At 49.6% G+C, this 15,043-nt stretch overlaps 2 protein-coding genes across 2 annotated transcripts in view; both read left to right on the top strand.

Annotated features, from left to right (window-relative positions):
* Positions 1 to 15,043, top strand: part of LOC119390358 (translocation protein SEC62) — a gene marked incomplete at its 5' end in the record, with an annotated part of 434,026 nt that overhangs the window by 110,307 nt on the left and 308,676 nt on the right.
* LOC119390356 (kazrin-like) overlaps positions 3,188 to 15,043 on the top strand; it is a 274,391-nt gene continuing 262,535 nt past the window's right edge. The window contains 1 exon segment of the mRNA XM_037657962.2: positions 3,188 to 3,349. Coding sequence (XP_037513890.1) covers positions 3,229 to 3,349 — 121 coding nt within the window. The 5' untranslated portion in view covers positions 3,188 to 3,228.

Genomic DNA, 15,043 nt, shown 5'->3' with positions numbered 1-15,043 from the left:
AAGCGGCCATACGTCGGCGACGGACATTGCGTGGGCACGAATGGCGTGCATATACGGCGCGCACAACGGTAGAGAGCGAGGGAGATACATCTGCGCGCAGGTCTTAGCAGATGGCCCCTCCGGTGCTGAGAGAGGGGGAGAGACAACGGTGAGAGAGGCGAAGGAGAGGGGGATTATACCTGACAGGTGGGTGCGTAGCGGAGCTCACGTGAACGCCATCAGGCCAACCTCGCTGAGCAGGGGAGGAGGAAGAGAGTGGAAATAAAAAAAAACTATAAAGACAACTCCAAAAGAGCGGCTGAAACGTCGAACTGTGCTCTCCGAAAAGCGTCGCTTCGAGGCGCGGTTGTGGTGAGGGGGGTGGAAACGACCACGAAAAATGTCAAAACGATGCAAAAAATATGGAGGCTCTTTAAAAAAAGAAGGAAACAGCGTATGGGGAGGCCGGCTCCTTCCTCCTCCGAGGCTTTGGTGGGAAAGCTGGTAGTAGGAAGAAGACGCGAACAGTGTGCTGCTTCTCCTTCGGGGGAAACGTATTATTAGAGCTCTCGGGGCTGCCCGCGCCCATGAGCATGTTCTCTCTGCATCTTGTTCTTCTACGGCTGACTGGCTCGCCGGCTGGCTTTGGCTGTCCGTCTCGCCCGGCGGGAAGGCGCGGGCTGGCGCCCCAAACAGGATTCTTCTTCGCTGCTCCGCGCGAAGCAGTTATGCCATAGTCGCTGCCGCTGTAGCGCGCCGCCGCACTGACCGTCTCGGACCGTCGAGTAACACGCGCCACTCTTTACGGCCGGCACGGTCCGGGTTACGTCTGCAGCGTTTGCAACGGTGCCGCACGGGATCCCGTACCAGGCTGACAACTGTTCTGCAGGAACGCTTTCGGATTAACGACGGTTGCCCGGCTGAGGAGTGATATCGATGGATTATCGCTGTTCTCAACCTCCACTTCTGCAGTGTGCTTTCTGGCCTTAGAGATGCGACTAAAGTCTCTACGTGCTCGGGAGTGTGCGTGCGTGAGTGAGTGCATACGGTGAACGGAAGGGTTGCGACATCAACCGGGACCACGTGACCAGATGTGAACCGAGGAGGTTGGGCGCGCCGCGATCTGTCATCGTCCCTCGATAGTGGCCTGCTGGCTTGTGTTTCGATCTTCTCGACAAACGAGGATACCAGCTGTGCTCCGAATGGTGCCCCGGGGACGCGGTTCTCCGGTAGAGAACAAACAAGCTGACGTGACAGCCAGGTTGATCACTCGAGTGGAATGGCGCGATTTCCACATGAGTCCGTGTGCGAGAGAAGATGACCTCGGTGGTGGGTCGTAGGTCCCTCCCTTTCGGCTCCCCGCGCTGTTTCGCGCAGCCGAGAATCGATTCGCTCCGAGCACTCCAGTGTCTCACGACTTTTTGTCGCGAAACGGACACACGTCGCGGCAGGCGCGGCTGTCTTTCTTTCGACGGATGAGGGTTGTCAAGCGTAGTGGTATAGTGCCCGGTCGGGCCGACTTCCGCGTCGGTGCGATTAGTCGACGTGCCCGCTCCTGCTTGCTTTGGGCAGAGGCAATTCCCTTTCTCTTCTAGTTTTATGTTTGTTTCGATTCTTTCGTTTGCTTCTCGCTCGTCTGGCTGCAAAAGCCGCGTGGCGTGACATGTTGGCTCTCGGACCCTCTTTGAAAGGTGGCGTCGTCACGGCTTCTGACAGTCTTCAGCCTTGTTGCAACCGTCTCTTCGCGAGATTCTAACCGAATACGTTTCAAAGCGGCTTTTAAAGTCAGGGAAGCTTGTCAATTTGCTCCGTAAATCGTATACGTTCCGTGTAGCTGATTAAACAGCCGACTACAGCAGCATCGTGCCCCTCTTTTCCTATTCTGCAAGGCTGTTATCAATACCAGCCGCCTCCCAGAGACAGGTCTCCTTGCACACTCTCGAACGTTCTTTGTCGCGAAATGTGTCGCCGCGAAGCTTGCTTGAACGTTGGTAAGCTCACCTCTGCCCGTCAAGCGCTGTGCTACACAGCGTGATAGACCGAATCGCTATATCTCAATCTTCATAGAAGTAGGAATCGGGAGACTCAAGGACGCTCGGTCGCGTAACGTAGGTCACGTCCTGGCACCATTCTCGCGTCTCATGTCCATATAGTATCCGCCTCCGCCTGAACTAAACCGTACCGATTCCCACGCCGGGGCAAACCCGACGACATCGTCCCGGTCAGCCCGGCTAACGGACGGCGTTCCAGATAACAGGCGTGCAACACAAAAGGGGAGCGAACGACGCAAAAGCTACAGCCCGTATCTCTCTCAACTAGCGAAGAGGACGCGCTGCCGCCGCCGCCGCAGCGCTGACCTCAAACGCGTCTCTGACCCAGACTCCCCCACCATTGTCCGAAGACTGTGCACATACACAACTGGCAGCGGCCCGGCTCGTGCGGCTGGCCTCCGGCTCCCGCCGCAAAAACCACACAGCGGCACGAATCTGGGTCGAAGAGGCGCTCACTCGTCTATTGTCAGCCAAACGTCAGCGGCATCTTTCTCGTTATTCTTGAAGCGCTCAGCCAACAGGCAACCCCGTGCATTTCTTTGTACTGTTATTCTTTTCACGCCAGAACGAACTCAGCAAAACGCCAGAACCTTCTTCATTTCGAGTTCAGCGGCGCCGAACGAGGTGAGAAGGCTCCTCAAAAGAAAAAAAAAAAAGAAACATCTTGTTTCAGCTGTGGCGCTCGTGGATTGGCTTTCTCTCGATGCAGGCCTGCTGCTTATGGGACGGGAGCTGCTGGCATCTATTCTTCCCAGGGGAGGCGTGTATAAACATTCTGCTGCGGGGATCTGAGAACAACCTTGGCATTCGCGAAGAATACATTTGAATGCGCGTCGTTTGGCCGCTCGTGTACACCACGGAACGTGAACCGGAGGATAACGACCCTCGGTAGAAACGAAAAACTGGGCCTCTACAACGTGTGTGTCCCCCGTGCGCGTGCTTGTGTTTGTATGCGCCAATGCTTAGCATATGCTAATACGAAATATCGTCGTCGCCTTCGCTGAGGACGCCGAAGTCAGGCTACCTCCACCCCTGCTGCACGGGATAGATAACGGCACAACAGTGAAACAAGAAAGCGTTCGACGAGTTGTCAACGGCAGGTGTGCTCGCCCCTGACTTCGTCGTGTAGGTCTGAAGTGCTTGCATTTTTTACTCCTTGTGACTGGATACGGAAAGTGAAGAGTTAAACGGAGCGAAGATGTCGGCGATGGACGAGCAGGGCATGAACGAGAAGAACCGCGCCATCTGTTTCCTGCAGCAGCGGCCGATCAACGTGTTCAGCCGGGCCTTCGAGAAGCAGAACACCTACTTCGAGACAGGTAAGATGCGCTATATTTATAGCAACGCGACCAGTTCTTGACTGCACGTCGTTGCCTTGCTGTTGCTGTGAAACAGGCGCGTACCACGGGCTCGAAATAAACAGCGCCGCGACACCTGCTGATAATGTCTTAATATCCACGTTTAGTTATTGCGTTTTTGCTACCGGGTCTGTGATTTATCGCGTCTTATGCTCTAATGTGCAGTCGACAGACTGCGTGTGCAGCGCAAAGAACGACTAGCACAAAAAAAAAAAGAAATCTGCGGATTCTGCTGGTATGTGTGAATAAGTAAAAAGTGGTTTTTTCTTTTATGTTTAGCGTAACTTTGTCGCTTCTTCTTATCTCCTGAACGCATAGGCGTGCGCAGGGGGGGGGGGGGGGGGCAAGGGGGCGAGAAGGGGGCGCAAAGTCAGCCCTATACATTGTAGGGGGGGCGAGAAGAGGAGCGCAAAGGCAGCCGCATACATTGACATAATAGGGAGGGGGGCGCTGCGACGAACCTTCACCCCCCCTGAAGGGGAACCCTGCGCACGCTTATGCCTGAACGCACTTACTTCACTGAAACACTCGACTTTCTTCACGCTTGACAGTGTACACTGCCGATTTTTCGAATTATTGAAACCTTCATTTAAAATGAGGTCCTGTAGGCTCTTCACTTGTTTCGTCTTGATCATCTTGACTGAGCGAGTAACCAGCCAGTGACACATAATCCTTCATATGTACAGCCTTGACATATTGAAAGTTTGACGCATATTTCTTCATATGTCAAGAATGTGTACATACCTAAACTGTCACACTCCCTGTTTCACCATGTCGGCATTACACCTTGCCCTGGAGAGAGCTTTCTTTTTTTTCCCTTCCACTAAATTCAACGTGGCCTTCGTAGAAAGTGTTGTTCTTTTACATTTGTTTTGCGCCACGTGTAGAAGCATTCATATTGTTCAGCTAGGTTAACGTCCTTCCAGCGTGAGTGTGTAGCCCAGTAATTAAGACACTTGCCTTCAAAGCCTGGGGGCTAGGTTTGAAAACACAGCACCACCACAAAAAATAAATTTTAGTTTATACATTTATTAGGGCTGTCATGGCACGTGCCTCATCAAACGAAAGAAATGTCAGTCGCCGTCCCTCGGCGTCAACACGAGTGACGCATAAAAATCATCCCGTGATGGCGTCATCATGACGTCACAAGTCGCAAAATGTTACGACGTCATCATGACGTCACGTGATGAAGTCATCACTAGAGGCCGGATTTTAGGCAAATGCCTGTTTTGTTCCTTGCGCTCCTATCGCGCCATTTTGATATATGAGCATGAATTAGTGGTTAAGGAGGGCTTTTATAGTCATAAATACCTATTTTTGGCGTTCGTGTTTAAATGCTTCCAACTGCCCATAAATGCGTATTTTCAAAATTGGCGCTTATATGAACGTTATTTAGCCTCAAGTGTCGCCCCCGGGTTCTGTTTGAGCCGTTATTCATGTTACCGCGTAATATCGACTGTTGGTAACTATTAGGTTCAACCTAGTCCTCTAGTTCAACCAACTCCCGGGATCAACCGCTAGCAGCAGTGAAGTGGGACACGCCGGCGAGCCTTCGCCGCCGCGCTGACATGGCGCGAGCGGTTGGCGAATGCGAAACCGCGGAGAGCCGTACTTTTTAAGGTGTTCACTGCAGTAGCGTAGCCAGAAATGTTTTTCGGGGGAAGGGGGGGGGGCTGTCAACCATACTTTATGCTATGTATGTTCATGCATGCGTTTGTATGTGTGCGTGCATATACACACACGCAAAACTGAAGTGTCGGCGGGGGGGGGGGGGGGGTCAGAAGGACCTCCTCCTGGCTTCGCCAGTGCTTCACTGCCAAAGGAGAAATAGGCTCTACACGATTCGACCCGTCCAATAGGAGGAATCCCTCCCTTCTGGTGTTTTAGCGATCTCGCTGTCTGCTCCTGCTCTGCCATTCTCAGTCATGCCGAAAAGACACCCAGGAGTGTGTTGATTCGACAGTGGAAACTTCACTCACCCTGCAGAACACGGGAGAGACCTTGTTCTTCGAACCGTGCGGGACAAAGCCCAATTATTGCACGGCCGTGTTCAACTGTAGGCGCCTTTGTGCCATCTTAAGCAAAAAAAAAACATTTTTGTTTTCCTGTCTTAGACAAAGGTCGCGCACGTCTCCGTTTGAAATTATTTACATTCACGTGAAAGTTTATTGCGCCCATGTTTACGATATCGGAGGCCAAGAACGTTGCTTTTGCCTGCCTATTTTCGGCGCCCAAAACGAGCTTTTTTTAATGCCTAAAAATCCGGCCTTAGTCATCACATAACAGCGTCTCTTGGTCAAGGGTGGGCCGATCACGTAGGCAGTGAAAACCAAATGAGGTTGCAGAAAGCTTGGAATGCCTCCGATCATGGAGGCAATGCAAAACCAAGTTAGGTGCAGAAAGCTTCCGGAAGAGGGCGGAGGAGGATCAATATACATCGACTGAAAAGAAAAATGATGTCTTTCGCCTTCGAGTTGCCTTAGGCGAATACATGAAGGAGCCTTGTTAGTTTTTTTTGTTTGTTTTTCTACAGCGACGGTCGTTGGACGTGACAGAGGGACAGATAGACGGAGAGGTTTCTCCCTGAGCAGGCGTAGAAATGCTGATGAACTTAAAAACAATTCACAGCATCACTTCTAATTACGCGGCGTGGCTTCTACTTGATTACGTAAATGTGTTGCGATCGAATGTGTAGAGCTTATCACCAAGAACGTACGATGCATAGGTTTATATGGACAAAGGATTGAAGTGGGGGGGGGGGGGGGGGAACGGTTGCTTTCGACGTTTTTTTTCCCTTGCGCTTATAGCACATACTTTATATATAAAATGTACATCGAATACACTACTTTATATGGGACTGTATACAGAATGCTCGAGTAACCCACCTGTTTGTTGACACTTCTTGCGTATTAAATGCGAAGTGCTTCTCGTCATGACCACCGTTGCGGGTGGCTGACTGCTTCGCATGAAACCGGCTCCCACAATGCGTGGGATCTGCTTGCATTTTTTATGGCAATACATATATTTAATGCCTAATTAGGGTCTTTAGGATAAATAAATTTTAAAAATAGAAATCTGAATGTCGTTCGTAAGCCTGATTCTTTTCTTTTCTTTTTCTTTCGGGTACCTCCTTCATTCTTTCGGATACCCGCCATGTGCATTGTCTCGGGGAAATGCATGTAGCAATATAACGACACCTGTTTTCCTGTTTTGCTTGCTCCACATAAACCGAATAATGGCCACTACATCTACATTCGAAAAATTGGTGACTCGGAATTTCCCCGCTTCAAGGCACTGCTACAAAAAAATCAACGCCAGCGCTTGTCGAATCGGCGATGCAGTGTTACAACTGACCTGCCGAGGGGGGCCGAGCCCCTCCTTAAAGAATGAAGGAGGGGGGCGGGCTCCCCCCCCCCTTTCCACTTGACTATAAGCTCTGCCTGTGTCCCGTTTCACCTTTGCGCCGTCGGTGTGCTTCTTTGCGCTATTGCGGTAATTATGTCCTACCAACTAGCCCATCAGTCTGCCCTTCTGAGTTTAAACTAGAGTTATTTGCTTCATCTAAGTGACCATACAACAACAGCTGGCGCTGCAACCAAATGCACGATAGTAGTACCACTTTTTATTCGCCTTTATTTTATTTTTACTTTTTTTTTCTGAGAAGCGACAGCACAACCACGGTGTCCACAGCAAATATGCACGTCCGTTATCATCGGGAGAGCAAGCTTTTCCTCCTACTTCCGATTTACATATAACTAGAGTGCGGAAGTTACCGGAAGAAACATATTCGAATAACGCGCTCTTCCTACCTAGGTCTCGCGCATGCGGCTCCTGTGATTATTTTATTTTCTTGGCGTTCCTCCTCCACTTGGCGCTGCTCGGGCTCTTTTAGCTCGTGCTGCCATCTGTGGAACAGCGGACGAAGCAATAGAGCTTCCCGCCGCGCTTCGCCGCAAAGCACGCCCGCACGCCGGGCCCCGGCGGGAGAGCCGACCCAAGAAACGCACAATAATAAACGTCTTCGCGCCGACTAGCGCGTCCCGTCACACCGACGACGCTCCGCGGCTCTAGCCTCCGTGCTTTCGTGTCATTTCCCTTTCATTTTTTATAGCCTCCCACCCGCTGCAGCGTTAGCGCGTGGTGCGGCACCCGCACGCACACCCACGTTCTCCCGAGTTCAATGTTCCGAGCGTCGTCCACGCATCTCCGAAGGAAGCTCGCTGCGTGTGTTCGGCTTCTCCGCAGTACCGCTCTGCACGGCGGCGTAGTGTGTGTGCTGCAGTGATCCGCAAAGGAGCTACAACCCCGCCTACCCGGCACTGCGGTCGTTTTGACAGCCGCCGGCATCTCTTCGCTCCCGTACGCGTGGATCCACGACTGCGGCTCTGTCGACGTAATAAGAGAGAGAGAGGAGGTGATTGTAGGCGTTGCCGTGCAGTGCGCGTTACGGTGGGTACTGTGCGTCGTTCGTTGTGTTTATTCTTCCAACTCCCTTCGTTGCACGCAACTCGTCCGAGCAGTGGCAAGCTAAAAGTGCGACTGCATGCGCGCGGGAATAGTATGTTTTGGTGTTGTCAGGTAGAAGATAATGATGATAATGAAGGCGCTTAGACCGGCGCGTTGAGGTTAGAGAATACTCTTACGTCAAAGCTGCACGTCACTGCGTCCCGTTGACACTTTCACTTTTTAAAATCTTTTATGTGTGATTTGGTGTTCAGAGTATAATCTCGAGAGGAGACTAAGCTTCTGCTCCAGAACTTCAAGAGGCACGCATGCATAGTAGGAAACTTATCGCGTCTGTCACACTATACCGGCAGTCTGTCAATCAGAATACCGGAGTCCACGAGTGAAGAGAAAGCGCAGAGTGGGTTAGTGACCTGAAGCAGATATATGCGGTGACAGGTTTGCACGGCACGCCTAGCGGCAGCACTGGAAATTCGACTATGCTAGAAAGTGACACTTGCTACAGAAAATACAAAAATATTACGTCATCCAGAATGGAAAGAAGGAAAAACCTGTAACGCTGCGTCACGCATTGGGGAGTGCTTATGCAGTTTTCCTTTATTAATTCAGGTCTCTAGTCTCGCACTGAAAACAACACAGTAAATAGCTGTCGGTTGCGTGGGTGACGGGAAGGCCATAACTTACGGTTAGCCCGTGTCGGGAGCGTCATATAAATTCACGGCTTACGTAACGCGAGCCCCCCCCAGACACGCTGCATCTGATAAGATAAGTGATCCTGTCGTGAGGGCGACGAAGCGAGTAGCCTACTTTTAATACGTACCGAACAGCTTGCGACTCCGTCACGTGCTGGAACGGATAGGCAGCAGCATACACAAACTAAGGGCAACTCATAGAAAGGTTACAGAACACAAATATAAAAGAGAGGAGCTCGACTCGCATCCCAGATTTGGCAGCACTAGCTGTTTGCCATCTCTTTCCTTTTTGTTTTTGTTTTTCGCGACATCTTTTCTTTTTTTCTTTAATGGCACTAAGCTCGCCCAATTCCGTATATAGGAAAGTCTGAGCGGTGTACACACGGCGCCCGTGCGCGCACCTACGTAACGTACGGTTCTTCCTTATTTGTTTGCCCTGCGCGGCGTCGACGAAAATCTGTCACGGGTATTTTCGGTTGTGTCGCGCCTCCCACTCGCTCATAGCTGTCACGACGAAGAAGAAGAAGAAGCCGACGCAACCCTTCTGTAGCTCCCGTTCGTGCTTCTTCTTCTCCCCATAGTCGTCCACTTTTGAAAACTATTTGTTTCGTCTCTCCTGGGCGTCTTTAGCTTGTCATCGTGTTGCTGTTTTTCTAACGTTCGTATCGTGCTCGCAGAGGCTGACCCCCTCCCCCTCCCCCTCCTCTTCTTCTTCTCCTTTTCGGTGCGACCAAACCAGGCACCTGCGGGTTCGTTGACCTCTGGGAGAGCTATATTTGTCGCCACTCCTTAGATTCGGTTGTGGGGATAACAGCCACAGAGAGCAGTAAGAAAAAAGAACTCCTCTTCTTCCTCGTAGTAGTCGCGCGTTAAACAAACCCAAGTCCGCGGAAGAAACGACTCCAGGGAAAAACTACATAAAGTACACGTGTAGAGAAGAGAAGAGTGGGACGCTGCGCGTACCTATATTCCTCGGTTTCGCGCTGGCAGGCCGAGAGAGATAGAGTTTGGAATTAACTTTACGAAACGGAGAATTTACGACGGCTTCTCGAAGCGCCCAACCAGGAGGCTGTATTTCATTGGGGATTCGGTCGGGCCTAACGCAGCGCCTATTTGCCGGCGTCATTTCCCTCCCGTGTATGCGTCTACACCTTTCGCGCTTTCTTTAAAACTCTCGGCGTTCTATTACCTCGCGTTCAGTACGCAGTAGGTCTGGGTCTGTCTTCAAGCCGCTGCTGATGCTCTATGCTATTACCGACGATGTCGTCCCATGCTGCTGTTATGGCGCGAAAGAAATACGCTGTCATAAAACGTTAGCACACGTTCCAAGTGTGCGACAGGCAGCGGTGCCGTTCCTTAAATTACGAGCTTCCGTACGCTTCTATCTCTCTCTCTCTCTCTCTTTTCTTCGCATTCGGGTGCCTCATTCGAGGCCCCGCGTTCATCTTGTCAGCACGTTTCTACTGAAGATACATCGAACTGCCTTATTGGCAAAATGACTTAGCGTGACAACTTGATGCACGCCATTTTGATATAACGCTGCTACGCTTTCGTTTAAATTTTGCTTACAGCTAACGCGTTCGAAGGTGAGCTTAGAGCGATGGCAATGTACTGGCATCGTTGAACGAGTGGGAGTTGATGAACATTTCTAACTGACGCTATACAGACGTATATTTTTAGAGTCCGAGGAGGGCAGACATTGCCGTAAGAGCTATGCAACTGCCATTTATTTGAAAAGTATGAGTGATGATGATTACGGTGATGGTGAAAGCTTACGGGAGAGCGACATCCTTTTACGTATGCGTATAACTCTTCGATGTGATAATCGGAGCATCCGGATGCAATTTGTACTGGAAGCACTCATCTAAGCACTGCGATCATATAGGAGGTTCTACATTTACGCGGCCTGTCAGGAGCGCTCGTGCTTTGCCGCGCAACGAGCTTGCAATGATGGTCGGGTAGCTTTGCGTAACGGGAAAGCTAGTTCGCTTAACTTTTTGCGCATATGTCAGTCAAATCTAGTCAGCTATTCAAGCTGCAGCTCATGAATGAAGTTCATTTTAGAAACAGTCTTTATTCGCTCAACGAGGGAGCTATATAGCATCAGCTGAAACGCGTTTAGGAAATCCGACTGATAACTAAAGAAGGGGTGAAAAGAAATGGTTTATCCGAAATGAAGCATTTGCCGCAGAATAAGGAAAGCTCACCGATGGAATTATTAAAACCTATCTTATCGCGTGCCTTGTTAGCGATTGCGACAGCGAAGTAAGGACTCTGTCACGTCAGTTATTGGAGATATCATTGCAAGATTCAAACGCATCGAGTTTGATCAAAAGTACGTGAAATAACTTCCGATCGACGCTTACGATATCTGGCGCTCGCCGTGTTTTTCCTTATCTAGGCGTAGGTGTCGGTACTGCGATATAACAATGCGACTGCGAATTTGCGATAAAGCTGCAGCTTTCCGGCAGCGAACATCGCGTGCATCATTGGAGGCTCCCTGATCTTATCTGCGAGTCGCGAATTCGGTCAGTGCCCCTTTCCACGGAAACGTTGCTCGCATGATCTAAGGTTGCGTGGGAAGCTAGTGTGCACATTAGAAGCATTTCCTTTTATATAAGCCGATGTGTGTTTAAGGATACTTTCATAAATTCACGCCTACGTTAAGGGGGAAAGAAATTGCACCGCCGTGCTGTCAGGTACACTCCGAGTTTTCATTTTTTCTGCCGCGTCATGACGTGTACTGCTTCGTCACCTTCGTCGTGTGACTGGGAACTGTGAAGCCCCAAGATGCTCACCCTTAGCGTGGTCGAGTTCGAAGTGACCACGGTCACCGAGATCGTTGTCCAGCATTCGCGATCCTCGAGTCGCGCCAGTGGCGTCGAATCGCCAGCGGTAGCCACACCCAGCAAGGACATCGGCAACGGCTTCGAGTTGAAGACGAGGCGGTCGAGCGTGTCATCCTCTTCGACGACCATGGACGATCCGTGTGCCGACCAAGGTGCCGACGACGACGCTACGCAAGGTAAAACAACTTCCGACTTGCGTGCCATCGTTTTTCGCGTGATCGACTTGCACAACTGTGTGTGTTATCGGAACTGTGTAAGAACAGTTCGAAACCTGCCCGCCGCGGGGGTCTAGTGGTTGTGGTGTTCAACTGCTGCCCCGAAGGTCGCGGGATCGAATCCAGGCTGCGGCGGCCGCATTTCGATGAAGGCGAAATACTAGAGGCTCGTATATTTAGATTTAGGTGTACCTTAAAGAACCCCAGGTGTTCGAAATTTCCGGTGCCCTCCACTACGGTGTCTCTCATAATCGTATGGTGTTCTGGCACGCAAAACCCCAATAATTACTATTACAGCTCGCAACCTTTGGGTATTTTCTTCGTTTGTCCCGCGACAATAATCGTAATCTGGGGCTTGCTTGCGTATCCTTTCTTGAAAACTCGGCACTCGTCACCAGGGTTGCCAGGTTTGGGTACTTTGCGCCAATTTGGCTACTTTTTTGAGGTCGGCGGCGGCAGAAAAGCCTCCTTGGCTACTTTCTGCCATTTTAACCAAATTATCAACATTTGATGATGTCGTAGCCACTAACGTACGACTGTGCGGTGTAAAGAAAATGTCCGCTAAGGCGCGTTTCTACCTCGCAAAGTTGAATTGGGCACTTGCATTGCAGAAAAGAAAAGCCTTTTAGATTCGTGGCTTGGCCTCGGGGAAAACTGCTGCATGGGGCCTCGTTTTGCAGACCACCTATTGCTGACGTTATTGGAAGTGAAGAGGACAATCGAAAGCGTTTCGCAACCTGGCCACTCTGCACTCATCGACATTATAGGAATCGAATATCCGACGAACTCCTTGCGTCATTTCTTAGGATTTGATACGAACTGCGACTCAGCAACATGAACTGCTCAGACTTCATCATCAGACATCCAGTGACTGCGAAAATGACTACAATGTATGCTTCAATGTCATTATCCCAGCAACCGTGACGTTGAGCACAGTCATGGCGCACTCATTTTTATTGTCGCCACAATCTGTTACTTGTAGTTTTAAGAAAAGTCACGGAAGGCGCGTGATGAGAGTATCACTAGAGAGTTACAATAAGGTTCGTAGCGCTTGCGTTGCTTTGGTGCGTACGCTATTTTAGAAATATGACGTGCCTACCTAAGTGGTTAGAGTATGACGTATGCCCAGTGGCACCAAACGGTATTGCAAACCTCTGCGTACCCTATATTCTAAAACTACCTATTTTCGCAACAGCGCAAGAAACTTCGTTACCTGCGCCAAATAATTGCTAAAGTCAGCAATTTATGCTTGAATCTCAACAATTCTGATTTTCAAGGATTCATGCAGTACTTATTTAGAGTTTCGCCTAAAGCTTTTGCATTCTTTGATATAAATAAAAACGTCGCCATTGTTTTCACACGCGTGGCTACCTTTAGCTACTTTTACGGCCCTTGGCTCAAGTTGGCTACTTTTCAGCTAGTCTTTTTATTTATCTAGCTATGTTTTTGTATTTTTTACCTGTCACCCCTGCACTGGATTGTAAACAGTGTTGGCCGCGGCGTACGCCTAACTATGCCTGTTTCCCTATTCGTGGTTGGCAGCGCTGTTCTCAAGTGCTAGTCGCTCGCGAATGGATGCTTTCATTTACAATGTTCGCAGAAAACGAAGCAGTGTCGTGCAGTATTGTTGACTATGTACTTTGTCACAACAATACCAAGTCTTGCGAGCGTACGTGCCGAGCGTTGGAACTTTGTACTGCGTACGCGCTACAGATTCATTCGGACGCCCCGGTTCATGTATCCTGAATATTCGTATACTATGCAAGCCGAAACGTACGGTGCGTATATTCGATCGGGCAAACGTACAGTCGAGCGCGATTTGAAGGTTATCGCACGAGCGTCGACCAAGAACTACAACAGCGCCACGGCCCAGAATCCTCTTTCGAGGAGAGGGAGGTATCAGGAAAGCTTCATTCACTCTTCTTGCTGTTCCTTTAGCTGCGATCACTCCTATCTGAGGCAGGCGCATTTTCATTTTTTTTTAATGACAATGCGAAATATTTTGTGCAACTTAGTAAGTCATTCAAATGAAGCAGCGCCAAGCACCAGCTTTACCGTATCTTTCTCATCAGTTTAGTTACCGTCCGCAGAGACAAGAGCCGACGAAGCATACGTTTGATCGCAACCAATGGAGAGCTTAAAATAGAGAGAAAGGGTCCAGAGTGCGTTGTAGGGGCGATTGTTGTAGCATCGGAACGAGGGAACCAACGAGGGAGAGAATATTGCGTAATCTTTATTTTTTCACTGTTCCGTAACGTACCGCTAGGCCCCTGGGACAAGGTACCTTTTACCTTGCCTGGGACCCTATAGGCCGGTCGACGCTCGCGCGATAACCTTCAAATCGCGTTCGACTGTATACTCGGTCGCTATCCAAGTATCGAAATCCTGCTAGTCGACTGCGATCGTAGACTGTCGTCAGCACCGTGCACGAGTAGTCGACCTACTCGTAGAAGGGCGTCTGGCTCATGCATGCGTTGGTGTACAAAGAAATCGTCGCGATTGCCATATAAAGCCATAATATAGAGATATAAGACATAACGAAAAAATAAAAAGAGCGCTTACAGCACGGGAAACGGCTATCGCTTGTTGTGAAGCGAAGGCAGCTGTTTTTAGGGCCTTCGAGATGACGTCACGAAGCTTCTTCCGGTCATTCGCCGTATTACCCAAAGCACCCTTTCGAGATTTTGTCAGGATAAACTTATTTAGGACGAAAAAAAGCGTTGAATGAACGGGGACACAAGAAGAGGACACACAACGCAGGGAAGAAAGACAGGAAAAGATGCAACGGCAGAGAAAGAAATAGACAAATAAATAGAAAAAAAAGAGAGCAAGACAGCAAGAAAAAAAAAATGAGAGAAATAGGGACAGAGAAAGAGAGAAAGAAACACACACAAAAAAAGAAAGAGAAAGTCGAGAAACAAATAGACAGAGAGAGAAAAAAAGAGAAAAAGAAATAAGCAGAGAAAGAAAGAGATAGAAAAAACAGGGGGAAATAGAAGAAGAAAGAAATGAAAAAAAAAGAGAAAACAAGGAAGGCTGCCCAGCTCCACACTTCCATCAGGCTTGACACCACTATTGCGAAGCTCCTTTTACAGCGAAAGCTGTTATGAGATCAAAACAAGGGCCGTTTTTGGCGCCGTAGTTTACCGCCGCCGCCACCGGTGTCCGTAACCACTCTCGCGCGAAGTAAGAAAAAAAAAACGAAACAGAAAATATCCGGGATGGAACGAGGTTCGAACCCGGGTCCTGTGCGTGGGAGCCTAGTTATCTACCTCAGAGCCATGCCGGTGCTTGAACCTGCTTTGCAAAAAGACTCTATACAGGCTTGATGTCGGGAAGGGACCACATTAACATATATGTAATGTAGTGTGAAAGAAGAGTAAAATAACAACCAGGCGTCAAACAACGCGAATTCTGTAACCAGGCATCACACAA

Source organism: Rhipicephalus sanguineus, chromosome 4 (genome assembly GCF_013339695.2).
Source record: "Rhipicephalus sanguineus isolate Rsan-2018 chromosome 4, BIME_Rsan_1.4, whole genome shotgun sequence".
Classification (NCBI taxonomy): Eukaryota; Metazoa; Arthropoda; class Arachnida; order Ixodida; family Ixodidae; genus Rhipicephalus; species Rhipicephalus sanguineus.
The sequence above is the reverse complement of the archived record's forward strand: the minus strand, read 5'-3'. Positions and strand labels throughout refer to the sequence as shown.